Here is a 27,247-nt window from a genome sequence, read left to right as displayed (position 1 = left end):
TTTCTGGATGTGTCTATAGCAGTTAGCTTAGCAACAGTTATCAGAAGAGGAAAGAAAAGGCAAGATTGCTCTTGCTTGCAGTAAACAAACTCTGTAAACAAAGTTAATTATTTTCTGCAGCATAACCCTACAAGTGATCCTTATTTTGGTGGTGACAAAATGTTTGTGCTGCTTTGCTTGTGTATTGTAGGCTATATTTTGGTTTGCTTCTGTGTATCTCAAGCTCCCTTGAGGCTGCTGAGTGATTACAGAGATATTCACAAGAGAAGGGTAAGGTTTTGCTGGTATTGCACAGATGAATTTATATGAAAGATATGGTTTTGAGAGAATCAAATGGATTACACAGCCCTGATGACATCTCTTATTTTATGTGTACATCGAGTTCTACTTGAGTAGCAGAGCACTAAAGTGTGTCAAATGACCGAGGATGATCTCAAATGAATCTCTGCAAAGTGTTGGAATGCTTCAAGCAAAAGAAGATCACAAAATGATTTGAAAGCCTCAAATCAATGACTTGAACTAAAGATGTGATGCTTTGCAATGAAGCAAATAATCAGGTTGATGATAGGCCCATGTAGCTCTATCTCAATCTCTTTCGCATGCTGTTGTACCAGAGGTTCTTTTTATCCCTAACAGACTTCTGAAAGGTAATTTATTGAGAAAGTACTCCCTTCCTCAAGGGAGGCAGAAAAGTGGCTAGAGTGAATTTATCTGTGCACAAGCTGGCATAATTTATTCTTTATTGGCTATATCCTTGGACTTTCTGCAGTGTTAAATCAGATTAAGCTTGGGTCCATTTTTGAACACTTCAGAGATGTGCAAAGAGCTTCTGATGCTTTTATTTCTACTCATCACATTTTCATTGATCCAGTAGTTTGTGTTGTAAGTGATATTTAAAAGAGTAAATAGTTAAAGGAGTCCCAATTTTTACCATAAACCCTGCGATTTGTCTCTGTGTCCGTGGGACCCTTCAGTCATCCTCTGTGGCCAAGAAACATCTAGTGCTTTGTAGTACTTCTTAAGACTCCTCTTTAAGCAGTTAGACACTGAAGACACAAAATTTTAATCCAAACATGTTGCAGTTAAGGTCTAGTTGTAGTTACATTGTGAACAGCACTTCTTTTCTGCAGCTCCTACCCATTTTTGGTTCAATATTCCTTAGTGTATGATTCAGTGCCCAATTGTTCCCCGCCGTCAGCATTGATTCAGTTGCATTCCCCAAACATGACAGAAATCATGTTTTTATGGGTTTCCAATTCCTGCATTGGACAATTTGTGGCAGTTCATTTTCATGTTTATGTAATGTGTCAGTAGACTGGGGTGCATTAAGAAGAGTGCGACCAGCAGGTGGGGGGAGGTTCTCCTTCTCCTCTGCCCTGGCCTGGTGAGGGCATGTCTGGAATACTGGGTCCAGTTCTGGGCTCTCCAGTTCAAGAGAAACAGGGAACTGCTAGAGACAGTCCAGCAGAGGGCTGGAAAGATGATGGAGGGGACTGGAGGAGGAAAGGCTGACACCTGGGGCTGTTTAGCCTGGAGAAGAGCAGACTGAGAGGGGATCTTCTCAGTGCTGAAAATGCCCCAGGGCATCACGAATTATGCTATACACTTCCTTCTGAACATGAGGAAAAACTACTTTCCTGTGAGGGTGACAGAGCCCTGGATCAGGTTGCCCAGCGAGGTTATGAAGTCCCATTCTCTGGAGAGTTTCCAAACATACCTGGACGTGTTCCTGAGCAACCTGCTCTGGGTGACCGTGCTTTCAGAAGGGAATTGAATTAGATGATCCCCAGAGGTCTCTTCCAACACTCACCATTCCGTGATTCTGTGATGAATGGCCCCATAAACAAACCCCTAAACTTTTGGGAACATTGCCATTTTGTTTGGAATTTGTTCCCAGTACCCAGCAGAATGGAATTCAAATCTGTGTGACAAAGGCTTTTATGTACTGTGGTTTTGAAAACAGCAATACCAGTAATGATGGAAACAAGCCTCTCAGAGAGGAAATCTTTTACTGTCTGCATTCAGGCCTGAATTCCCAAAGTCTCCTCATCTCATTTTTCCCCATTCTACACCTGTCTATATATAATGGAATTGATTATTTATACATTGCCAAGTCAACAGAATTAATTCAATTTCATGAGTGAAACTCGATCCAAGAGCAAAATAATTTTTTACAGGATGGAAATCTTCATGAGTAAAACATCGATCTCTTTTTTTCATGGATTCTCTATTTATTGTTAAATGAATTTTCATTTATCTTCTCCCTTGCCTAATCTTAACTGATTGTCCTCAACCTAACAAATGCCAAGATCACCATTTGGGGTATCAGGCTCAACATGTCACAGCAATCACAACATTTCAATGTATTTTCTGGTTTCTATAAGAAGTTGTTTTTTTGCGGGGGTTGTGTGTCTTGTTTTCCACGTATTGTATCTGTATTCCACTGACAGAAGACAAATAAGATGAAAGGTATTACATTTTATCTACACAAAATTTTCCTGAAGAATACAAAGCAACCAAAATATGTGAAGGAAGAAGCTAGAAAACATCTAGATTTGGCTAGTAGTGTTTCCTTCACCCAACAGCCATAGGATGAAAAAGTGATCTTTTAAAAAAAGACCTGTTAGTTGGGACCCTTTGGTTTGTTTCCAGCAAGGATTCATTGCTTTGCTTTGGGACCACTCATACTTCATTTCTGTTGTACTTAAAATAACAGTTAGAATGTTAGAATAGAATAGAATTAAGCAGGTTGGAAAAGACCTTTGAGATCATCGAGTCCAACCTATCACCCAACACCATCTAATCAACTAAACCATGGCACAAAGCACCCCATCCAGTCTCTGCCTAAATACCTCCAGTGATGGTGACTCCACCACCTCCCTGGGCAGCACATTCCAGTGGCAAATCACTCTTTCTATGAAGAACTTCTTCCTAACATCCAGCCTAAACTGCCCCTGGCACAGCTTGCAACTGTGTCCTATTGTTCTGGTGCTGGCTGCCTGGGAGAAGAAAGCAACCCCCACCTGGCTACAACCTCCCTTCAGGTAGTTGTAGAGAGCAATAAGGTATCCTCTGAGCCTCCTCTTCTCCAGGCTAAGCAACCCCAGCTTCCTCAGCCTCTCCTCATAGGGCTTGTGTTCCAAACCCCTCCCCAGCTTTGTTGCCCTTCTCTGGACACATTCCAGAAAGTCAGCATCTTTCCTAAACTGAAGGACCCAGAACTGGATGTGAGGCTTAATTTTTGTGTGCAAAATGCTTTGAAGTTTTTGAAAGAGGGAGCTAAATACGTGAATTCTTATTTCAGTGTTTGCTTTCTAGTGGAGGCAGAAAACATGGTGTTTCAGATCCAAATGTCTCCTACGGTATTCTTTTGGGAGCTGGGAGATAAAGCTTGTGAATTCTATGTGTATGTTTGGTCCTAATGAACCCTGTACATCTTCAGACTGCTTTCAACCTTTCACTTGTGACTAAGAAAACGCTGATTGTGGTGAATGCAGAACAAATGGTTTCAGAATAGTGATTAGGAATAAGAATTGTACTCCAAGACAACAGAAAAAGGCAGAGACGCAGAAGTGGCTGGCTTGAGATCAGCCCTGCCAAGAGGAACTTGAAGACACTGGTTGGTGAAAAGCTGGACATGAGTTGGCAATATGCTCTTGCAGCCTAGAAGCCAGCTGTCTCTTGGGCTACATCCAGAGCGGTGTGGCCAGCAGGCTGAGTGAGAGGATTCTGCCTGTTTTGCTCCACTCTGGTGAGACTCCCTCTGCAGTGAGTGTCCAGCTCTGCAGTCCTCAGCACAGGAGAGACATGAACCTGCTGGAGCAGATCCAGAGGAGGCAACAAAAATGATCAGACAGCTGGAGCCTTTTTGATATGAGGACAGGCTGAGAGAGTTGGAGTTGTTTGGCCTGGAGAAGAGAAGGCATCGGAGAGACCTTCTTGTGGCTGTTCTGGGTTTGGCTAATATAGGGTTGTTTTCAGTTTGGTTGTTTCTTTTCCCCTTCACAAGAAGCTGGGAAGGGCCTTAGCCAGAACAGCCAGATGAAGCAGTCGGTGCGTTTTCAATACCAGACTGAGGTCATAGCCAGCAGATAAGGGAAGAGCTGGCCAGAAGCAGGTGATAGTGACGAGCAAGATCAGGCTGGGCCAGGCCATTGCAGTCAGTGCTGTATTTTATATCACTCGCTTTATAGGCTATTTCATTAGTGTTACTGTGCTTCCTGATTGTTTTCATCTCTTTGTGCTGTTCTACTAAGCTGTCCCTAGCTCACAGGGCTGTGCCTTTTTCTCCCAATTTTCCTCCCCATCCTACCAGGATGGGGTGGAGGGGCAGTTGTGTGAACAGTTTGTGTGGGACTTGGCAGCTGGCTGGGCATCAACCATGGCAGTGGCCTTTTAGTTTTTAAAGGGGCCTGTAGGAAAGAGAGAGACAGACTTTTTAGCAGGACCCAGTTTGACAGGACAAGGGGTGATGCTTTTAAATTAAAAGAGGGGAGATTTAGACTAGATAGAAGGAAGAATTTTTTCTCACAATAATGGTGGTGAAACAGTGGCACAGGTTGCTCACAGAGGTGATAGATGCCCCATCCCTGGAAACCTTCAAGGTCAGGTTTTCCAGAGCTCTGAGCAACCTCATCTAGTTGAAGATGTCCCTGCTCGTTGTAGGGGGATTGGACTAGGTGACTTTTAAAGGTCCCTTTGCACTCAAACCTTTCTATCAGTCTAAGATTTTCTTTACTGTCATAAGATCTACTTTTCTCCTTGTTCACTTTCAGGAATGAATCACAGTGCTAGTTTTGATTACTTAGACCCAAAATGCACTTCCAAGTGGTCCAGGTGCAGCTCACAGGTGGAAGGTACATTGCACAGTTGTCCTCTCAGCTCTGCCAAGTGGAGGTTAGTGTCATGTGTACAGAGATATTCCGGTGCATCTCTCAAAGATCTCAAAGTTTGGTCTCTCTTGCTTTTGTATGTTCTCTTGCTACTGTATGATGACAACTTTTCAGACCAGTAGGCTCTTTTTCTGGGAACTGGAGGCAAGAAATTTTCCAACAGAGGATTCTGAAGATGAATTTTTCTTGTTATGGAGACTCACCAGAGAACAGTGTGGTTGACCTTCAGGATAAAATTTGTTTAAATAATCCTGGTTATTGGGTGGGGAAAGAATATTGAGGCAGTGAGTGAGGCTTTGGAAGTATTACTTTGGAAGTATTTTAATACTCTGCCTTATGTATATCCCTGCTCTCTGCTGGTTAGGATCAAAATTGCTTTTGAATAGGAACATTTGAAACCTCTTGTACATTGTGAAGTTTAGAGCAGCTGTGGTTTGTGCCTTGTTAATATTCTTGATGGTGACTTCAGATTTATTTGAATTCTGTTGATTTTGTATTATACACGACTTGTAGCACACTTTTATGATGGATTGAATAAGCACATTTTCTGAGTTGTTTTTGATCTCTCCATAGCCCTATTGTTTTTCCCAGTTTGAGTGCTGTTGTCTTCTAGGGTTTTTCAAAAGTCATAGCCACGCTGTGTTTTGCACATTTTTCATGGTAGTTTTTCTCTTGACAGAAAAATGCTCCTTTTCTGTTGTGATCACCTGCTTTTCCTCTTGCAATAATTCTAATCTGTTGCTCAGATTTCATACAAACATACATACACACGTCAGCAGCTACCACAGAGGCAGAAGTGAACTGCCTGGGCATTTGTTAATTTGAATGAACATGAGGCTTCTGCTTCGCCTATGGAAAAAAAGAAGCAAAACCCCACAGTTTCTCAGGGAATTCATGCAGTGTGAACAGAACACATCTTGGCAAAATGGTGAGCCAAGAAATTCCTCTTTAGTTGCTCTGTTAGGCAAACTGCATTTTAAATTTCTTGCCGAGGGCTTTGTTTGACTTGCCCCAGGCAAGCTGTTCAACATATTTATCAACCCTGTTGTAGCATTAGAGCCAGCGCTTATCTGGGAAGATCATCCGCTTAATGCCATCTGTCATCAGCAGTTTTATTTCTTTCAGCTGAGCTTGCTCTCTATTTCAGGGCTTTTTTTCTTTGTTTTTGTTTGTTCTTAAAACATTCCTCTCAACCATTTCTTAATTGATTATTTTCTAGTGATCTCAAATATTCCGTGATTGCTTCAATATTCGGTGGTTGCTGAATGGTAAAGCCCTAAAGACTTCAAGAATACAATTTGATTGTGAGTCTTGATTGATAACATTAATCCTATATGCGCCCAGATGGTTCAGCAAAGTGCTCTATGTGTTCCTGTGTTATGTAAAAGATGATACTGCATTTCAGTCTGGATCTGGAATTCTTTCCAGATCCTCAACAAGAAGTTGAAAAAAATGGATAGTGAAGAGTCTGGGGTAATGCGTTTGGTATTTTTATCTTGGTGCCTGTGAGGTCATGGCTTTGATCATGTTGGATTTTCAGACCTTTATTAGCTGTTGTGTCAGGCAGTATGAAAGTGTTCAACAAAGCTGTGTTCCCTCACATCACATGTGACTGTGAGATCCAGTTCTAGTTTTGGATTTGTGTTCATCATCACAATGAAGCCAAAGGGACTGGCACATTGCACTGTAGAGAACAAAGTTTAACTCTGTGGAAGTCTGGTGCTATTGAATTACATAAAATCAAGAAACAATATTGTAACCAGGCATACAACCACTGTGTATAAACTAGATACAGGCTGAGTATTCTCCTGGGTTACCAGGGACATCCTGATCTGCCAGTTGTCCACACCGGGAGATCTGCTTTCTTGTTGCTTGCTTGCTTGCCTATCTTCTCTTTAGGGGAGGGAGCACAATGATGACTACCAAGGTCTCATCCTGACCTTTCATGGTAAAGCCAAGGCACATGTCAACCTGTGAAATACTAAAAAATGGATGGTCCCCATGATTTCAGAGCACACAGCATAAATATCTCATTGGCTCAGTACTTAAAGATATCTGTACTTGGACTGACTTCAATCAATCAGCTGGATCAACTGCTCTACATGACTTTTTTTAAAGAAAAAAAATGCCAACCACACTCAGAATTTGGCAGAAATCTATGAGATGAGAATTATTATATAGGTATGTAGCTTGCTGAGGTTCAATTTATCCCTTCCAACTGTGCAAAAAGAAAAAAAAAAGCCATTTCAGTTCAAAGCAGCTGAGCATTTCCTTCTCCAGATTTTATAGAGGTAACTAAATCAATCGTATTCAAAATTTGGGCCAAGTCCTATACTGGCCAAGAGAAGCAGGGATACTGGCAGCTGTGTCTTCAGATCCCACAGAGATGCTGGCTAGAGCCAGATGCATTGAGGTAGGCTGGTGGGATGTACTGTTGGCTGTCCTTTACTGCTTCAATGTATAGGAGCAGCCTGTGCCCCCAGCTACTTTTGGCTGGGTACTGTAGCATTTGAGCAGCTGGCAGAATCATTGCTTCTAGGGCTTCAGAACATAAGCTGGCACAAGAGCCACTCTCCTCTGTCTAGTATGCTCCCAAGCTCTGGATAGATCCCATCCTGCTCCTTACTCTGATCTGGGGTTAGGGAAGAGGATTCCAGGGCACGTTGCTCTTTGTTCTCCCAGCATGTTTTATTTTTCTGAGTATATATTTAAAACTGACATTTTGCCTTACTTAGTAGAATCATACATTCTAAAATCCTGTTAACAGAAGGAGGAGCAGGATCTATATCCTTTGCATTTCATCTTCTGTGGTGAAGCATTGCTACCAACCTGGCATTGAAACAGCTTCTTAATCTGGTGTGTGGAAAAGTGCCTTGAAGTGTGGGCGTAGGGATTGTAGGCAGTGGGCCAGGAAAGACTTGGCATGCCAGTGAAACAATGCATTCATTCTTCAGAATATGACAAAAAGAGTCTTCTGCATCTCCTGTTGGGCTGCTGGAAGAGAGAATGCTCGTAAATAAAGCTGGCAGGAATGAAAGGTTGTTGGGTAGTCAGGCAGAAGTCAGGTTGTGTATGTACCTGATGCCCAGTGGAGAAGGATACATCATAAAGGTAAAGGACAAAGGCACTGGAAAAAAAACCAAACAAACTATCCACAAATGAAAATATATATGTGTAGATTATGAAAATTAACCAGTATATCAAAACAATGGAAAGCTGGGAGTCCCTGAAGCATCAGCATCCTTTAGCAGCTGTGGTGCTCAAAACTTAATAGACTTTAATTAGGACCGAGTGGGTCCATCTTGTGAGGTTTTAGTTTGGATCAGGAATGCCCTTATGATGCAAATTGACTGCTGGTGCAGATTTGCATAATGGAATCAGAAACAGGAATTTACATCAGGGAACCTGCATGGAAACTGAGTGTTATTCCAAGGTGTGATAGGAACAGGCATTGTAGAAGTGGACCAGAATGAAGGTCATTAAGGTTACCCTTGCAGGGTCGTGCCATTTCTTGTAGGAGCGGAGAACGTCTGAAATGTTGAATCGTTTTCAAACAACTTTTCCCATCTGTTTCTTTGTTCTGTGTGAAGGCTGTTGTATGCAGTACACAAAATCGGAGAATCGTGGAATGCTTTGGGTTGGAAGAGACTTTAAAGGTCATCTCATCTAACCTTCCATCTGTGAACAGGGACATCTTCAACTACATCAGGTTGCTCGGAGCCCCATATAGCCCGATGTGTAATCTTTCCAGGGATGGGGCATCTACCATCTCTCTGGGCAACCTTTGCTAGTGTTTCACCACTCTCATTGTAAATAGTTTTGCTGAGGATTCATCTAGCTTTTGCTGCAGCATAGATTTTTATAACTGAGCTGGTCATGCTAGACTCTTAATAGACTCTTAATAGACTCTTAATAGACTCTTAATAAGAAGAGAAATAGGCAACTTCCAGACACAAATGGCTATGTTTGGAAGGATTTGATTCAGCTACACAATCAGAGGCTTTCAGGATTTTATGATGTCTGCATATGGGATATGGACATGCTATCCTTGCCTTACAATATGCAAATGTTTACATTTGTGATGTCCAGGAGCACTCTGTATGGCCTCAGGATGCCTTCCAAGAAGGGCACATGCTTCTCTTGAGTCCTTTGTCATTTATGTCAGGCTTGTGTAGGTAGATGCCTTGGGTGTCCTAAGGCATCACAAGTCACTGAATCACAGAATGGTAGTGGTTGGAGATCTCTGGAGATCCAACACCCTGCTAAAACAGGGTCATCCATGGCAAGTTGCACAGGGTCGTGACCAGGCATGTTTGGAGTGTCTCCAGAGAAGGAGACTCCACCACCTCTCTGGGCAGCCTGTGCTAATGCTCTGTCACCCTCACATGAAATAAGTTCTTCCTCATGTCCAGATGGAACCTCCTATGTTCCAGTTTGTGCTTGTTGCCCCTTCTTCTGTAGCTGGCCACCACTGCAATGTCTGGTTCAATCCTGATGTTGAGATATTGATAAACACCGAGAAGATCCCCTCTCAAGTCTTCTCTTATCCAGGCTAAACAGCCCAAAGTCTTTCAGTCTTTCCTCCTCAGAGAGATGCTACAGTCCCCTTGTTGACTTTGTGGTCCTCCAATGGCCTTTTCAGTACTTGCCTGTCTCTCTTGAACTGGGAAGCCCAGAACTAAACACAATGCTCCACATGTGGCCTCACTAGGGCAGAAGGGGAGAAGAACCTTCTTTGACCTGCTCGTCACACTCTTCTTAATGTCCCCTGGGATACTAATGACCTTCTTGGCCACAAGAGCACACAAACAACCCTGGATGTTTCCATTTATGCAAATAAATGCATCTGAATGGATCCACTCCTGTCACAGTCAGCAGAGACCTAGTCAATGTGGGTAAGGTAATCCTTAAAGCAATTCATCTCAGGACAGTAAACACCTGGGGTTCTGTACTGCCGCTCTCTGTGAGCATTTCACAATTATCACAGAATCACAGAATCACCAAGGTTGGAAGAGACCTCAAAGATCATCAAGTCCAACCTGTCACCACAGACCTCACGACTAATCCGTGGCACCAAGTGCCACGTCCAATCCCCTCTTGAACCCCTCCAGGGATGGTGACTCCACCACCTCCCTGGGCAGCACATTCCAATGGCCAACAACTCCTTCTGTGAAGAACTTTCTCCTCACCTCCAGCCTAAACTTCCCCTGGCGCAGCTTGAGACTGTGTCCTCCTGTTCTGGTGCTGGTTGCCTGGGAGAAGAGACCAACCCCCTCCTGGCTACAACCTCCTTTCAGGTAGTTGTAGACATCAATAAGGTCTCCCCTGAGCCTCCTCTTCTCCAGGCTAAACAATCCCAGCTCCCTCAGCCTCTCCCCGTAGGGCTTGTGCTCGAGGCCTCTCCCCAGCCTCCTTGCCCTTCTCTGGACATGTTCAAGAGTCTCAATGTCCTTCTTAAATTGAGGGGCCCAGAACTGGACAATTACTGCAGATAATCTGTAACCAAGGGGATGCTTATCACTCTTATCAGAGTAACACCCTTCTTTCCTTGTTTTAGCCAAATGCTTCAGTTTATGCAAACTATTTTTTACAAATATGCAAATGATCTGGGTTGCCTATGGAAACATGTTCCTTGGCTGGGCAGGAAATACATGTGTGTGTATGGAGAGGAAAAGGGAACAGGGTTGAGGAAATGGATGTGGCTTTTGGAAAGGCATCCTTGTATATCCCTAATAAATGCTATTACTAGCACTTATTCTATGCTCTGAAATGCTATTTTGAGCATTTACTCCCAATTTGTATGATTATTGTTGCTTACAGTGGTGAATGAACAGACAGCCATATGAATCTGTTTGGTTTTGAAGTTCAAAAGCAAAAAAAAGAAACAAACTTGAAATACCTTTTGACATTCCAATTAAGAGTCAGTCAAAACCCGTCACTAAAAGAATAAGCTTTGTTTTACAAATTAGCAATTAAAAGTGACAAATATCTTTAGTGCTTAAACACTCTTCTGCAAAACTCATTATAGTCAAATAATACCTTTTTCTTTTTTTCTTTCCTGGGAACATGAGTATGTTCTTCAGTATTTTTTTTTCCCCTTCTTCTCTCTTAGGAATGCCTCAGGAAGCTTTCTGTCTGAAGGTGGTCTCATGTCATCAGTACTGGGGATTATGCAAATTATTCAAAAATGGTTCAAAATGATACCACCAAAACCACAGAATGTTAAGGGTTGGAAGGGGCCTGTAGAGAGAATGTAGTCCAACCTCCCTGCCAGAGAAGGGTCACCTAGAGTAGGTCACACAGGAATGCATCCAGGTGGGTTTTGAATGTCTCCAGAGCAGCGAACTCCACAACCTCCCTGCCCAGCCTGTTCCAGTGCTCTATCACCCTCACAGTGAAAAAACTTTTCTTTATGTTCATGTGGAACCTCCTGTGCTCCAGCTGGCACCCACTGCCCCTTGTCCTGATAGAATAGAATAGAATAAACCAGGTTGGAAGAGACCTTCAAGATCATCGCGTCCAACCCATCAACCAATCCAACCCACCTAATCAACTAAACCATGGCACCAAGCACCCCATCAAGTCTCCTCCTGAACACCTCCAATGATGGTCAGAAACATCTTTATGGCAAGAGGCAGGAACTGCTTTTCATGTAATCACAGAATTACTGAGATTGAAGGAGTCCTGGAGGTCTCTAGATCAGTTGCATAAAGCAGGGTCAGCTCAAGGCTAAGTGAATGGTGGCTCCACCACCTCCCCGGGCAGCCCATTCCAATGGGCAATCACTCTCTCTGTATAGAACTTCTTCCTAACATTCAGCCTAAACCTCCCCTGGCGCAGCTTGAGACTGTGTCCTCTTGTTCTGGTGCTGGCTGCCTGGGAGAAGAGACCAACCTCCGCCTGTCTACAACCTCCCTTCAGGTAGTTATAGAGAGCAATAAGTCTCCTCTTCTCCAGGCTAAGCAAACCCAGCTCCCTCAGTCTCTCCTCATATGGCTTGTGTTCCAAACCCCTCACCAGCTTTGTTGCCCTTCTCTGGACACTCTCTGATGTCACTGAGAAGAGCCTGGCTCTGCCCTCCTGACACTTGCCCTTCACTCCTCCGACTCCTCTTCAAGTTACAGAGCTCCAGCTCCCTCAGTCTTTCCTTGTAAGGGAGATGTTCCACTCCCTTCAGCATCTTTGTGGTGCTGGGCTCTTTTAAGCACCAGGACCCCCTGGTCCCTTTCCCCTACGCTGCTCTCCAACAGGTCAGTCCCAGCCTATGCTGGTCCATAGGGTTGTTCTTTCCCATATGCAATACTCTACACTTGTCCTTGTATTTCATGAATGTTTTCTGGGTTCAAACTATAATAAGACTGGCTTGTTTTGCTTATTTTGCTTGTATGTCTATTTAAATTTGACTTTTTCCTCTTTTTACCCCCTCTCAGTTTTATTGAATTATTTTAATGTTTTGTTTCTTCACTTTTCTTTGTAGATTAGTAATAATTAGGGAAACTAAGTTTTTTTGGTTTGGTTTGATTTGTTTTTCTCTATAACAAAAGTATGTGAAGCCTTAAACTGAGATTATCTCCCTATTTAGGAGTCACTGTTTGTGTTAAAGATGGCTTTAGGCAGCCAGTGCTCTGAAAAACAGACATTCCATGAGTTGATGTGTCTTGACTCCAGAATATTGTGTGGGGTTTTATTGTTAATATTTCTGTCTCTGTGAAAATGTCTCTGTAGAATGTGGCACTGCTTTAGCAGAACAACAAATATCAGTTGGTGGATGTATTAATGCTGCAGAAAGTGATTTACTAAGGTATTGTTGTAAATTATGTCCTTTTGCTAACAGGTTATTTTGTTATGACAAAGATTTCAATTTTGTCTGTTCTCGTGGCTGTGAGGATTTATAGTTTGTGCAAGATGCACTCAAGCAAAGATGAGATTTGTTCACCATGAGAATAAAATATCTGTCTCTCAGAGGAAGGAGGGCAGAATGAACTCAGACAGAAACTGGAAGAAAAAAAAGTGGAAGAAACCATGATGAGGATGTAGGTCACTAGGTCAAGTCAGAGAAGAATATCAATGAGGATCCCATATAATAATTATTAATCAAGGAGAGTCAGTGACCACTGCAGTGATGATCAGTAATTTCAGACAGTACAGTCAGGGATTTGTTGAGCATTAAAATTCTTAAATAGGAAAAGAATGAGTGTTTTTACTTTTAATTTGAAGCTGGGACTGTGTCTGACCTCCAACCTGAATCTGGGATGGGTCCTTAATTTTGGGTTACTCATTTGCACTCGGGAAAGCTGGCACAGAAATATGTGAGGAAAAGATTTTGGATCTCTATTCCTTGCCATAGATGAAATGGTTCATTTACCACCCCTCAGCATGCCCAACCAATATTAGTTTGACAAACCAGCTACAGAGTCCTTTCTGCAAGGGGCTCAGCATCATTTTAGGCAGCTGGAGCTCAAACGTTCCTTGTAATAGTAAGGATGCACAGCACTGAAGTGTTAGTGTTGGACTGAGGTTTATTTATGCTTCACATACAGATACAGGCTTAGGATCTAATAAAAACTGCAAAACAAGAGCACTCTTGAAAGCAGTCACAGAATCACAGAGTGGAGGTCATGTAATCTAACCCCTCTGCTAAGGCAGGATCCCCCAGGTGGGGTTGCCCAGGATCATGTCCAGTCAGATTTGTAATGTCTCCAGAGAATGAGACTCCACAACCTCTTCGTGCATCCTGTTCCAGTGCTCTGTTACCTTCATAGTGAAACAGTTTTTCCTCATGTTTACGTGAAACTTCCTGGGTTCCCGTTTGTGTCAATTGCCCTCATTGCCAAAGTTTCTTCCTTATACCTAGCTTAAATATATCCTCTTTTAGCACATCACCCTTCATCCTATCCAAGCTATTACTCTGCTTAAAGATTGTCCTCATCTTTCTTACAGGTCCCTTTAAGTATTGAAAAGCCACAATAAGGCTCCCCAGAACCCTCTCTTCTCCACACTGAACAACCACAACTCTCATAGCAGAGGTTTTTCCAGCTCTTGGATCATTTCTGCGGCCCACTCTGGACCTGCTCCTCAGGTCAATGTCCCTTCTCTTCTGAGGACCCCAAAGCTGAACCCAGCACTATAGGTGGGATCTCACCAGAGCATAAAAGAGGGGCAGAATACCCTCCCTTGACCATGATGCTTTGTATGCAGCCTGGGATATGGTTGACTTGCTCAGACTTCTGGTGAAAGGAAGCCTAAGCTTCAGGGTTCTTTAGGTATACTCTTCATTTGGACAATGATGGGACCACAGCTGCCATTTCAACTGTGCAGCAAAGTCAGAGTGATGTGCCAAAACTGTGTCGTCCTGTATCGATTGACTAGGCCTAAGGGCATAATTACTGGAGAACTTCTCCTGCTTAACTGAGATAAAATAGTGACACCAGGTACAGAAATACAGTGTAGTTTAAATCATCATTAGATAGATGATGTGTGGGTGTCTGAAAATTTTCTCAAATAAGAATTTTTGATTGTTCTCTGTGCAGAACTGTGAGGGATTATTCAGGAGAGGTCTCGTAGCAGTTTCCCACCAACCTAATTTAGCTGAGGAACTCATGTCTAAAAGCCAGAGCTGTCTCTGTAGTCAAGGGAGAATGACTGCAATTTGATCAGTAATTTGTATTTTATGTGGGCTGATTTGTCCTCAGGAGATGCCTGCCTCTTGCCGTGCTCTCCAGGAGCAGGCTAGGCTCCTAATTTATGTGTTTTGCCTGATCACCTGAATTAGGAGAAATCTGAGGCATTACTTCTGTGATCTTTGGTGCATTGCAACTTTGATTTGAAGCTAGTGTCTGAAGATTAAGAGAAAGAAAATGCCATTGCTAGTCATGTTTTTTGCTAGAAGGTCCTGCATTGTTTTTCTACTTGTACTACAGAATCACAGAATGATTTGGGTTGGAAGGGACTTTAAAGATCACCTAGTTCCAACTGAACCCCCAACTATGGACAGTGGCACTTTGCACTAGGTCATGTTGCTCAAAGCTTTGTCCAACCTAGCCTTGAACACATTCAGGGAGGGGGCATCCACTACCCTTACTGTAAAGAATTTCTTTCTAATATCCAGTCTAAATCCACCTTCCTCAAGCTTCAATCCACTCCCTCTCCTTCCATCACAAGCCCTTGTCAAAAGTCCCCCCCCTCCTTTCTTGTAGGTTTCTACAAGGTCACCTCAGAGCCTTCTCTTCTCCAGGCTGAACAGTCCCAAGTCTCATAGCCTGTCCCCATAAGGGAGGTGCTCCAGCACACTGATCATCTTCATGCCCTCCTCTGGACCACTTCCTATGAAGGAGCGCTTCTGTAATTTTCTAACCTGTCATATCTGCAGTGTTATCAGTGGAAAGCCATCATGGAGAAGTGATTTCTATATCTATTTAAAGTTTAGCTTAGTTTTTGCTACCTTTTATTTCAGATGTTTTAGTAAGGTAAATATCAAAAGAAGTGTGTTAGTTCTGAAAGAGAAAATACATGACCTGTCATCAGGGAGAAGATGAACAATCCCAGAGTGTGCATGCCATGCCTCAGCCTTAGAGAGCCCTCCAAACTGTATCAAATGTCTTGTTAGCTATCCAAGCTCTCAGAGAATTCTGAGTGTTAGTCTTGTTTGTTCCTTTCCCCTGGCTCTCATCCCATGGGCTTGATCCTTCGAATCCAGAGAGTTTTGCTGGTTTACTCATGTTGTCAGCCTGATGACCTTTGATAATTGGTCATGTGGGTGTTTGACTACCAAAATTTTGTCTGAGCACCAAATATCTGGGTGAACCAATTGTCAAGCTAAAGCATTTTTTCCTCCTGGATCTCATATAATTGAATCCATTCTTGCTGCCACCTTTTCAGCGTGCATGTGCCTGAAAGCAGAGAATTAAATCACTGTTTGCCATTAATACCAATTATTGTGTTTTGACAACCTGCTAATCAACTAAAGGAAAAAAGGTGCTGTACAAATAGCACAGTGGCCTTTCAAATAACTTCTTTTTTCTCCCCCCCCACCCCCCCCCCCCCAAAATGTGCATGAGATTTATTCTTGCTTGGGCCTTTGAGCCCTTGCAGGATTTGTCCTCTGTGATACATTAACATTCAGAGGCATAAATGCAGCTTTGAGTTGGGCTCTGATGCAGAATCGGTTTCTCAGGATAGTTGCTTTATGTAGAATCTTAGAATGCTTTAGGTTGGAAGGGACCTTTAAAGGTCATCTAGTTCAACCCTGATGCAGTCAGCAGGGACATCTTCAACCAGATCAAGTTGCTCAGAGCCCCAAACAAACTGATATGGAGTGTTTTCAGGAATAGGATTTCTACTACCTCTTTGGGTGACCTGTGACAGTGTCTTACCACCCGTATCATAAACAGTTTTTCCCTTGGACCTAGTCCAAATCTCCCTTCTTTTAGTCTAAAATCTTACTCCCTAGTCCTGTGGCAACAGGCTCTGCTAAAAAGTCTGTTCCCATCTTTTGCAGGCCCCCTTTTAAGTATTGAAAAGCCACAGGAAGGTCTCCCTGGAGCCTTCTCCAGGCTGAGCACCACCCACTCTCTCAGCCTGAAATAACCTTGGGACACATTCAGCTATCATGTGCTGGCTATAGATGTAACTTCCCCTATGGGCTGCATCAATTCATGTGCAAATGAATGATTTTGTATTGAGCAGATGTTGACATAACTTTATGTCCTTTATGCAACATTCAGGTATGGGCTGTTTCTGGGGAGCCGAGAAGAAGTTTTGGAGCCAGAAGGGAGTCTACTCCACTCAAGTGGGTTATGCAGGAGGGTATACTCCAAATCCTACCTACAAAGAGGTCTGTTCTGGTAAGTGTTTCCCTTTGTTTTTTAGGGGTTGTGAATAGAATCCAGTCAGATAATAAACCACAATGAAGAGTGATTGCAGCAGCTGAAGAGATTTGGTATGTATTTGGTATATGTATGATCCTGAGTGTCTTTTCCAACCTGGATGTTTCTGTGATTCCCAGGTGCCAAAGAGGAGCAGCACAGTCCCACATCTGTCTTGTCTGTCCAGCCAATGCATTCCATAAAGGAGTTTCTTGCTGGGAATATTCTGGATATTTAAAGGATGATTGATAAAAAGCTAAAAACTAAGATGTGAAATGCCACTTCAGCTTTTCATGCATCCAAGATCATTGCTGGCTTCTAGAAATGAGTGATAATTCCTGCGAGGACATGTAGGGCTGAACTGGCATATCTGCTCTGCTTACAGTATGTCCACCCTGATGTGTTCTGACAGAGAGAACACAGGTTACAGGCAGTCAGATGAATACAGGAATAGCCATTTTGTACAGGTGTAGGTGAAGGGACAGCCAGAGGGTAACGAATTGCAGGGTGGCATTAGGAGAAACTTCTCTGTGAACAAGATGGTGGGGTGTGGGAGGTGCCCAGGGAGGTGGTGGAGTCACCAACCCTGGAGGCATGTAGGTGTGGCACTTCAGAACCCAGTTTAGTGGCCATGGTAGTTGGGTTATGGTTGGACTCAATGGTATAAAAGGTCTTTCCCATCCTTAATGATGCCATGATTCTACAGGGGTGCTTTTCCCACTTATTCCCAATTATGCTTCCTTCAACCTCCAAGACAGTCAGGTCTTAAGATCTTCCCCTACTCAAATTTGGATCTGATGCCCAGGTACTAGGACCAGAGAACCACTCATGGTAGACCAGTGCAGTTCTCCTTCTGGAAGAACTCTCTCTTCTCTTTACTTTTCTTTGTAACTTTTTGCTTTGTGCACTTGTGCCTATAGAACAAAGGGATTCCATCTCATGTTCATATTGTCTCCATACTCACAGAGGAGAGACCACAGGGTTCATTGTGGCATGGGCTGTTCCTATTTAGCTGTAGGAGAGTTCAACTCTGCCATCTAAATCCATTGGCTTTTCTTCAGCCCAGCAGTGTCCTGGCTTCACACAACCTGCTCTCAGAAGCAAGCCCCATCCCCCACACACAGATGGGTGGGAAAACAACCCCAAAAAAACCCCTCTGGGTTCAGATAAAGAGTTTACTAAGATGATAGCTGTACCTTAAGAGAACGTAGTATTGGCCTATCAAAATCATGTTTGGGTTTGTCAGTAAATGATCTAATATCCAAGAGGAGTGGAACATCCTGAAGCTAGCCATATTAAGCATCTAGCAATCACTAAAAGTCAGTAATTCCTAGTTGAATATTATTTTCATATGCATGCTTTCTCCAGAACACTACTTTCACAGTCTGCCCCTTCTCCACTCCTTCCACTCCACTCCACCCACCCCATTTCCCCCCTTTTTCCCCTCAAACCCAGAGCACCTGGGCTCTCTTGCAGTCTCCTCCCATCCCAGGTGTGACCACTCTGCCCTCCCCACCCACTCCCCTATTTAATCCCTGCCAGTAAAGGCAGCAGCCCTAAGCTGAGCCCATCTGGGCTGGAGGATCCTCCTCTCATCACTGGTGAGTGCCCATGGTGCACACTGGGTGATGGTGGTGGTGACAACAAAGGCCGGGGGGCCTGGTGGCCCCCCGGTTGTTAGGGCCAGAATCAATGACTACTCCAATACCATCCACAGGTGCTGGCTGGGGCTGAGCTCCTCTGGGTGGTGTCTTGGCTGGTTGAGGGTCTTGCCCCTGGCTCTGGGATGGGTGCAAAAATGGTGGTGGAGCAGGAGCTGTTTAGGCAGGGTGGAAGATGGTGTAGAGAGAGAGTGGGGGTGGGGGGTGGAGTAGGAGAGGCAGAGGGGTTAAACTAGATGGCCTTTAGAAGCTGCTTCCAACTCTGGTGATTCTATGACTCTGTGATGTAGTTCCAACCCATTGCCATGGGCAGGGACACCTTCCACTAGACCAAGTCAGCATCTTTAAGGGCCTTTTTTTTACTGTCCATAGAAATGAAAACATAATTTGGTAGCTATGATGAACTGATGGCTTTTGGATGTGGAGCTACCTTATTTTGTAAATAAGGTAGTCTGTGTGCTGACAAAAGAAATGATCACATGAAATTAAGAGTGAATAAAAAATATTGGCATAAGAACCATTTAAAATCCCACAGAATTTCTGGAAAGAGTTTGGCTTTTCCAACATTATTGCTCAGCAAAAGTTGGTCTTTGCCTGAAGTGTAGGTAGTGGAAACACTGAAGTAAATTCCTAACTCAGGCAAGTTGTCTTACCAACATATTCAATTATGTCATTCTAGAAAGACAATTCCATAAGCCATTTCTAATTTTTCAGCCTGACTCAATGAATTTTGAGTCAGAAAAAGGGTAGGAAGGATACTCTAGGAGAGTTGGGCTAGATGATCTTCAGAGGTCCTTTCCAGCCCCTACCACTCCCTGATTATGTGCCAGGCATTTGTTAATAGCTAGCTTTGCTTCCACACACACTGCAATATGTGGAGAGAAATACTCTTGTGTCTACTGATGTAACTTTCTTTTTCCAGAAATATGGTGATTATTTCAGCAACTAACCTCAACATTTTCTGAGTCTTACATTTAAAGAGATTTCCTTCATAGCACCGCAAAGATCAAATTTGGCTTCTGAGCTAGAAAAATGGTAACTGCCTCAGTAAATGAACAACTTGTTGGAATTCTGCTGTGCCTCTGTGAGAAATGAAGGTAACTGTGTAAAGAAAGGACAGTTTCTTAATTTACTTCCTTTTTAGCAGCTCTTCTTTGTGAGGCCAAAATGAAACCTGCATTGGGATATACTAAGAAATATTTTATCACTACAAATTTGTGTTCCAAGCCTTTCTGCAGCTGCAGTTGAGAGTTTGCACACATGTGGAAGGGTTGGGGGTTGTGTTCTAGCATCTTTTTAGAGGGACAGCTGTGGTTTTCAGTCACAAGTCTCCTTGTAGAGCCCAAGGTGCTCTTTTTATTTCAAATGTTTTATCCATGCTTCCTGCACAGCTTGGAGATTGATAATTTGTGACGAAATAGTTGGAGTTATGGATATGAACTACAGCACAGGAGGAGGAAGTCCTTTACTGTAAGGATCACAGAGCACTGGAAGAGGCTCCCCAGAGATGTTGTGTAGTCTCCTTCTCTGGAGACTTTCAAGACTCCTCCAGATGCATTCCTGTGCAACCTGCACTGGATTCTATGGCCCTGCTCTGGCAGGGCCATTGGCCTTGATTTCCAGAGGTCCCTTCCAACCCCTAACATCCTGTGATAATCAACCCTGATAATGGCCTTTCATGCTAAACTGGGGTGAAATCTATGGTATGCTCAACCCACTATTATCTCCTAATAGTTAATGAGCTAATATATGTACATGTATGCTGAGGAAAAGAAGAAAAATCATTTCTTCAGGAAATGAATACTGTTTCAACTTATGCAAATGTCTTCCTCTAGAAAAAGCATGACTGTGGATTTTGCTTGTCTGTATCTGAGTATGAACAAAAAATCACAAACCCCACATTCTTTTTCTTTCCATATAACCAAGAGGTTGTACAGAGAAGTCTAAACACCTCATTTGCATCACTAATAATAATGTGTTATACTTGTACACAGACGGGCATGAGATTTAACACACCTAAGTGCTGGGCTCTACACATTGGCCACAACAACCCCATGCAGTGCTACAGGCTGGGATCAGAGTGGCTGGACAGTACTAGTTGACAGGTGGAAGAGGAGCCAGCAGTGTGCCCAGGTGGCCAAGAAGGCCAATGGCATCCTGCCCTGTATCAGGAACAGTGTGGCAAGCTGGGAAGTCATTGTACCCCTGTACTCAGCACTGGTTAGGCTGCAACTCGAGTCCTGTGTCCAGTTCTGGGCCCCTCAGTTTAGGAAAGATGCTGAGTTGCTGGAAGGTGTCCAGAGAAGGGAAACAAAGCTGGGGAGGGGTTTGGAGCACAAGCCCTAGGAGGAGAGGCTGAGGGAGCTGAGGCTGCTTAGCCTGGAGAAGAGGAGGCTCAGGGGGAGACCTTATTGCTGTCTACAACTACCTGAAGGGAGGTTGTAGCCAGGTAGGGATTAGTCTCTTCTCCCAGGCAACCACCAACAGAACAAGAGGACACAGTCTCAAGCTGCACCAGGGGAGGTTTAGGCTGGATGTTAGGAGGAAGTTCTTCCCAGAAAGAGAAATTGGCCATTGGAATGTGCTGCCCAGTCACCATCACTGGAGGTGTTTAGGAAGAGACTGGATTGGGCACTTGGTGCCATGATTTAGTTGATTAGACGGTGTTGGTTGGACTTGATCTCAAGGGTTTTTTCCAACCTGGCTTATTCTATTCAATGCACAGCATTCTATCATTTCCATGCCACAACCCTGCATTGACTTCCCATTGCACTCTTGTGCTGATCCTTCCATGGTGCTAATAACTTGAGACAGTTTCTTCCTGTGATGTAAAATGTAGAACCACTGTCAGCCAACTGACTAGTGTTGCTGTTAAAGCAAAGTCTTTCTTCTCTATGCTTGCTGGTGGAGAACAGCTTGGAGGTTTGCTTTTGGTTTATGTTCTTGTTAACACTTTTCATGCCAAGTGCTGAAGTTGGTACACTGTTCTCACTGACAATCTGGCACATCGGCTTCATCGAACCAGTGTGAAGAGTTCGATGGTATGAACAGATAATGGACACTTCTTCATTTGTGCAGGAGTGACAAAGGGTGACAGAACATTGTGGCAGGCTATCCTGAGAGGCTGCAGAGCCTCCTTGTCAGGAGGCTTTCAAAACTTGCCTGGACATGATCCTAGGCAACTCTGTTTTAGCAGGTGATTTGGATTAGATGCTCTTCAGAGGTCCCTTCCAACTCCCACCATTCCATGATTCTGAGAGTGCTGAAAATTATCCATAAAAGCATAAACTTTCTGGGATTAGCAAAAAAAAAAGTAAGAAATGTTTTAAGGTGGGATAGAATAGGGCAGGACTACTTCAGTTGGAAAAGGCCTACAATGATGATCTAGTCCAACTGCCTGACCAATTTAGGGCTGACCAAAAGTGAAAGTATGTTGTAAAAATAGAGGCATTTGGTCAATGCCTTTATAGACAATACTGTGCTAAATAGAAATTGCCTTATAAATGTTAAAGGAAGCAGTTAAATTAGGCAAACATAGATGAAGCCTCTTATTGCTATGGAAGCATCAGTCATGCCTGTCTAATCTGTACAGATGATCCATTACCTCCTAAGACTTCTGCACTCTTGTAGTTTTTACTTTCATTTGGCTACACTAGCTGTTCTATAAGCATATGTGGTGCAAGGTGTATCTGGCAGTTATCTTCCACTTTGTTTGGTGGCCTGGGTATTAAATAATTATTTTTATGCAACAGGGATGTGCTGAACAACTTCTCCTTTCTAGCACAGTAAGGGTAGTTACCACCCAGTACTGTGGGGGTTGGAAGTAATCTCTGGAGTTCTAGTCCAACCCATTTGCTAAAGCAGGGTCACTCAGAGCAGGTTGCCCCGGATTGCATCCAGGTGGGTTTGGAATGTCTCCAGAGAAACAGCCTCTATTACCCCTCTGGGTTGCCTGGTTCAGTGATGGATGATGGACTACTGAGATACTGAGTGCTGGCTGTTGGCCAAGGGAAGATGTCAACACAAGAAGATGGTGAAGCCAGGGGAGTAATAAAAGCTACCCTTTCTTTTAATTATGTTCATTGAAGGCTGGTTTTATATCTCAGAATAGCTTTGTGTTTGGCTGAGTTGATTCAAGAGGTTTTTGTAGCTGCTTACTGTGTTGTATTTTGTTAATCTTGAGCAAATCTAGAACTACTAATTCAACAGAAATTATGGAGTAAAGAAATGTGGAAAAAAAACCTTTGAAGGCTATTTTCTAATGGCTTCCATTAGATTTGCACTGCAAAGCTACAGCTGAGGTTATTTGTATAGCCTTTTTTAAAGACATGTGTATTATGGATGCTTATGTGCCTCCAGATGCTGGACACTGGAGGACTTTTTTTGTTCAGAGATGTCCAGAAGCACAAGCACATTTCATAGCCTAATCTGTGTGAACATAAATGGGATGTGTACGCACTACACGTTTCTGTTCTTAGTTGTGCAGCTGAGCTGAGTTGGAGACTTCACTGATTTCTGCATTCTATTTTTGCCCTGCTTAGTTTCCTCTTGCTCTATTTTATCCTGATTTTTTTCTTTAAAAAAAAAAAATTATTTGGCACTTTCTTTTATTTTTGAACACACTTTGTGGAAGTTCCTTTCAAGACTGCTCTCACAAGCTCCCCCAAGCTATTGCCATCTGGTTGCTCCTAGTGGCCATGTTTTTTCATTGGGAAGAGCAGTTCATATGAAATAGTAGGCTTTGGTTATGCACCATGTGCTTGCCACTTTTAAGTCATCTGTTCTGGCAAGATCATATCTTTGGTAAACACAGAGGAGTCATGTCCTCCAAGTCTGTCTCCAGAAAGGACATGAGCTTTGCTTTCAGCCCAAGCATTCCTGACAATTTGTGCAAAGAAGTTATTTTAGTCCAGCACCTTTTTGACGCTCTAGTCTGAAGAAGAAAACCCCCAGCAGTTCTTTGAATGAAGCATTTAGCACTGCTGAAAGTCCATTGCCAGCTCAAACTCAGGAAGAATGGTGTGGATTTCCTTTTCCCTATGCTGAGGTGACTCAGCACATACAAATCATGGTAAGTTTTTTGATTCCTAAACCAAGGAAAAGCTTAGAAGATAATTGTAGCTTCATAGAATGCTTCAGGATGGGAGTTACATTTAAAGGTCACCTAGTCCAACTTTCTTGCAATTAGCAGGGACATCTTCAACTAGAGCAGGTTGCAACATGACCTAGAATTTTTCCAAGAAAAAACCTGGGCCAGTATTTCATCACCCCCAGTAGAAAAAAGTCTTTCTTCTGTTTAGTTTAAATGTCCCTTCTTTTAAGCCTGGAGAAGAGGAGGCTCAGGGGTGACCTCATCGCTCTCTACAACTACCTGAAAGGTGGTTGTGTCCAGGAAGGGGTTGGTCTCTTCTCTCTAGCAACCAGCACCAGAACAAGAGGACACAGTCTCAAGCTGTTCCAGGGGAAGTTTAGGCTTGAGATGAGGAGAAAGTTCTTCACAGAGAGAGTCATTCATCATTGGAATGTGCTGCCCAGGGAGGTGGTGGAGTCACCATCCCTGGAGGTGTTCAAGAGGGGATTGGACGTGGCACTTGGTGCCATGGTCTAGTCATGAGGTCTGTGGTGACAGGTTGGACTCGATGATCTTTGAGGTCTCTTCCAACCTTAGTGATACTGTGAAAATTAATTTGAAAGCATCAACCCCCAGCCTGTTGAAACAGGCCCTGCTAAAATGACAGTCCCCATCTTTCTTATGGGCCCCTTTTAAATATTGAAAGGCCACAATGAGGTGTTCCTGGAAGCTTTTCTTCTCCTGGCTTAACAACTGAACTCTCTGTCTTTCTTAGGAGAAGTTTCTTCACAGGAGATGTTCCTCTTTTGCCTCCATGCTTTTAGTGTGCTCTCAAGAAATGAAGTGTTGCATCACAGCGTATGAATGCAGGTCTGTTTTCCACATCAGCAGTGGTCCAGCCTTCTGCCATGATCTTCATTTGATGGACCTCAGCAGGAAGCAAAAGTGATCTGCAGACCTCACATTAAGCTATATAGCATTCTCCATTTCTCTTATATCAGCGAGGTGATGGCTGTACTGCTGTAACACTGTGATGGCACCCTGTGAAAAGTTAATCCTCCTGGGGCAAACTTTCAACCTTGTAACGCTTGAAGAGAAGCATAATTCATATCTCCATTGGGGAGATAGGAAAGTCATGATTCTGCTTGAAAGGGTCAGATGAGTGTTAACATGTTCAGATGTGGGAAAGGTCATTTGAAGAGTCTCCTCTCAGCTGATATTCAGTGGTATTCTCTTGCAAAATTGATGTTTAAGAGTTAATTGAGTAACTTTGAAGCTTATGAATACAGTGCTGGAAATGACTTTTACATTTTTGTGGTGACAGCCATACAGACAAAAATCTAAAAAGGCATTCTGGAGCACGTGAAGGACTTTGAGCTATTTTTGATGCATTAGCCTAATACATAAGTGCACCATTTTTTGGCCAGCGCTAGACAACTCAGGATGTTCATTCAGTGGGAAACATCTCATGTTTTGCTTACAGATGTTCAGAACAATTCTGTTTGTGTATTCATAAGCTTTTTGAATAACTCAAGTGGCACTGAACTCAGAAGGGAGAAACTCTGCTGTTATTCCTAAACTGCTTTTGTACCATTAGCATATAAAATATGCAGCCTTTTAAAACAAGGGCAGTTTTGGGGCTTGTGGTTCAAGCTGTTGCCCTCTGAGCAAGTAATTTTACTTTGTTTTGGAGATTTCTCATTGTTTGTCTTCAGTGACTATAATGCAAGATAAACAGATGATTATGGCTGTTTGTTATCCAGTATTAGTTAGAAACCTTAGTGAACATAATGACAGATTTAGTTAAGCCAATTTGTAACCTAGTCAATTCTCAGTACCATTCTGAAGCATATCCTCTTGTACACAAGTCATATCTCTTAATAATTAACAACACAATAAAACTATCCCACATGACTTAGTTGCTGTGTTGAGTTACATAAAATACTCTATTGTGAAGGTATTTCACATTTCCTATGCAGCAAACCCACGTTTTGCTGTGGAATACTGTTGCCTCTTGCATACCAATTGGCCTTGAGTCATGTATGTAGGAGTCCCAGCTCTCCTTAAAATGTCCAGGCTTCCAAAAGTCATCTGGAAGATTTCTGAATAGCTGATGGGAGAGAGTGGAGAAAGGAAAAGTTAATTTCTTGCTCTGTTACCTCCTATCTCTTTGGTCAGTTAGTGATTCAAAGTTAATTCTATCTCTACTTCATCTTAGTCATACTTGAAAGAGAGGGAAAGACAACCACAGCAGGTTGATGGTTAGGTACATCTTTGCTTTAAGAAAGAAAATGAATGCAGAGGGTTTGACTCCATGATGTGGGGCTTACTTGACATGTTTAGTAGTCATGAGATCTTGGGTGACAGGTTGGACTTGATGGTCTTTGGGGTCTTTTCCAACCTTACTGATTCTACGATTATCCTGGCTTGTATCAGCAGTAGTGTGACCAGCAGGACTAGGGCAGTGATTGTCCCCATGTGCTCAGCACTGGTGAGGTCACACTTTGAATACTTGTTTCTGTAATTCTGAAAACTGAAACATTCAGGTTGGAAAAGACCCTCAGGATTGCCAAGCCCAACTGATGGGCCCCTCAATCCAAGAAATTGACTATCAAGGTGCTGGAATGGGTTTAAAGGAAAGGAACAAAGCTGGTGAGGGGTCTGGAAAACAAGCTTTATGAGAAGCAGCTGAGGGAAGTGGGGTTGTTTAGCCTGAACAAAAGGAAGTTGAGGGGAGACCACCTTACTCTCTACAACTCCTAAGAAGGATGTTGTAATATGGTGGGTGTTGGCCTCTTTGCCCAAGTAATAGGTGATAGAATGGGAGGAAATGGCCTCGAGTTACATCAGGAAAGGTTTTGGTTGGATATTAGGCAAAATTCTTACCTAAAAGGCTTGTCAAGCCCTGGAACAGGCTGCCCAGGGAAGTGGTATATCCTTGAAGGGATTTAAAAGATATACAGATATGTTGCTGAGGGACATGGTTTAGTGGTGACTTGGCAGTGCTGGGTTAACAGTTGGACTTGATGATCATAAAGGTCTTTTCAACCAAAGCGATTCTATGACTCATAGTCTTGCTTATTATGAGCAGTAGTCCTCTTGGGCATGCCTGAGCAAGAAGAAAAGTTAAAATCTTGTAATTAGATATTTTCATCAAGACATGGGAACTGTGCAGGTCACCTATAGAATTATTCAAACTCTGGGTGAGACAGTTTTCATTTTATGAGCTGTTCTGTGTCAGCACAGGCATATGTTTTGCAAGGGGTAGAAGTCAAAGTGGGCCATCTCTGCACATAGCAATTTCAGTACTGCCCCAAGTTCAAGAAAAACATGTTCTCAGAAATATCCATATTACCACCAAAGCATTTCAGTCTTGAGCCACCTGAAGGAATGAAGATAAGCAGCAAAGTACTGCAGACATACCACAATAAGCAAGAAATTCAGAGAAAACACAAACTTGCTACCAGAACATGGTAAAACTTCCAGAACAATGCTCTTCCAGCAGCTCTGGCTTCTCCTTGCTTTCATCTCCAGCTTCTACCCCTCGTAACATTTTGTTTGTTATTATGCCTCTTCTTTTTTACTTGTAGTATCAGCTTATGCAAAATTGTGGCAGTGTAGGCTGGGTCCCTCCTGTTCCTGCCACTTAAGTAACAGTTCTGGTGTCCAGAGTGTCCAACCCAATAAGGTGGACACAGGAAACAGTATATTTCATACCCATGATATCCTCTGCCCTTTAAATCTATCTGCAAAGTCATT

The 27,247-nt window shown here is 43.0% G+C and overlaps 1 protein-coding gene across 1 annotated transcript in view; it reads left to right on the top strand.

The window, feature by feature from the left end:
- The window catches only part of MSRA (methionine sulfoxide reductase A), a 318,403-nt gene that overhangs the window by 120,680 nt on the left and 170,476 nt on the right, over nucleotides 1–27,247 (top strand). The window contains exon 3 of the mRNA XM_054179730.1: nucleotides 16,616–16,735. Coding sequence (XP_054035705.1) covers nucleotides 16,616–16,735 — 120 coding nt within the window. The remainder of the gene's footprint in view (nucleotides 1–16,615; nucleotides 16,736–27,247) is intronic.

This window comes from Dryobates pubescens, chromosome 3 (genome assembly GCF_014839835.1).
Source record: "Dryobates pubescens isolate bDryPub1 chromosome 3, bDryPub1.pri, whole genome shotgun sequence".
Lineage (NCBI taxonomy): Eukaryota > Metazoa > Chordata > Aves > Piciformes > Picidae > Dryobates > Dryobates pubescens.
This window is presented reverse-complemented; position numbering and strand designations above follow the sequence as displayed.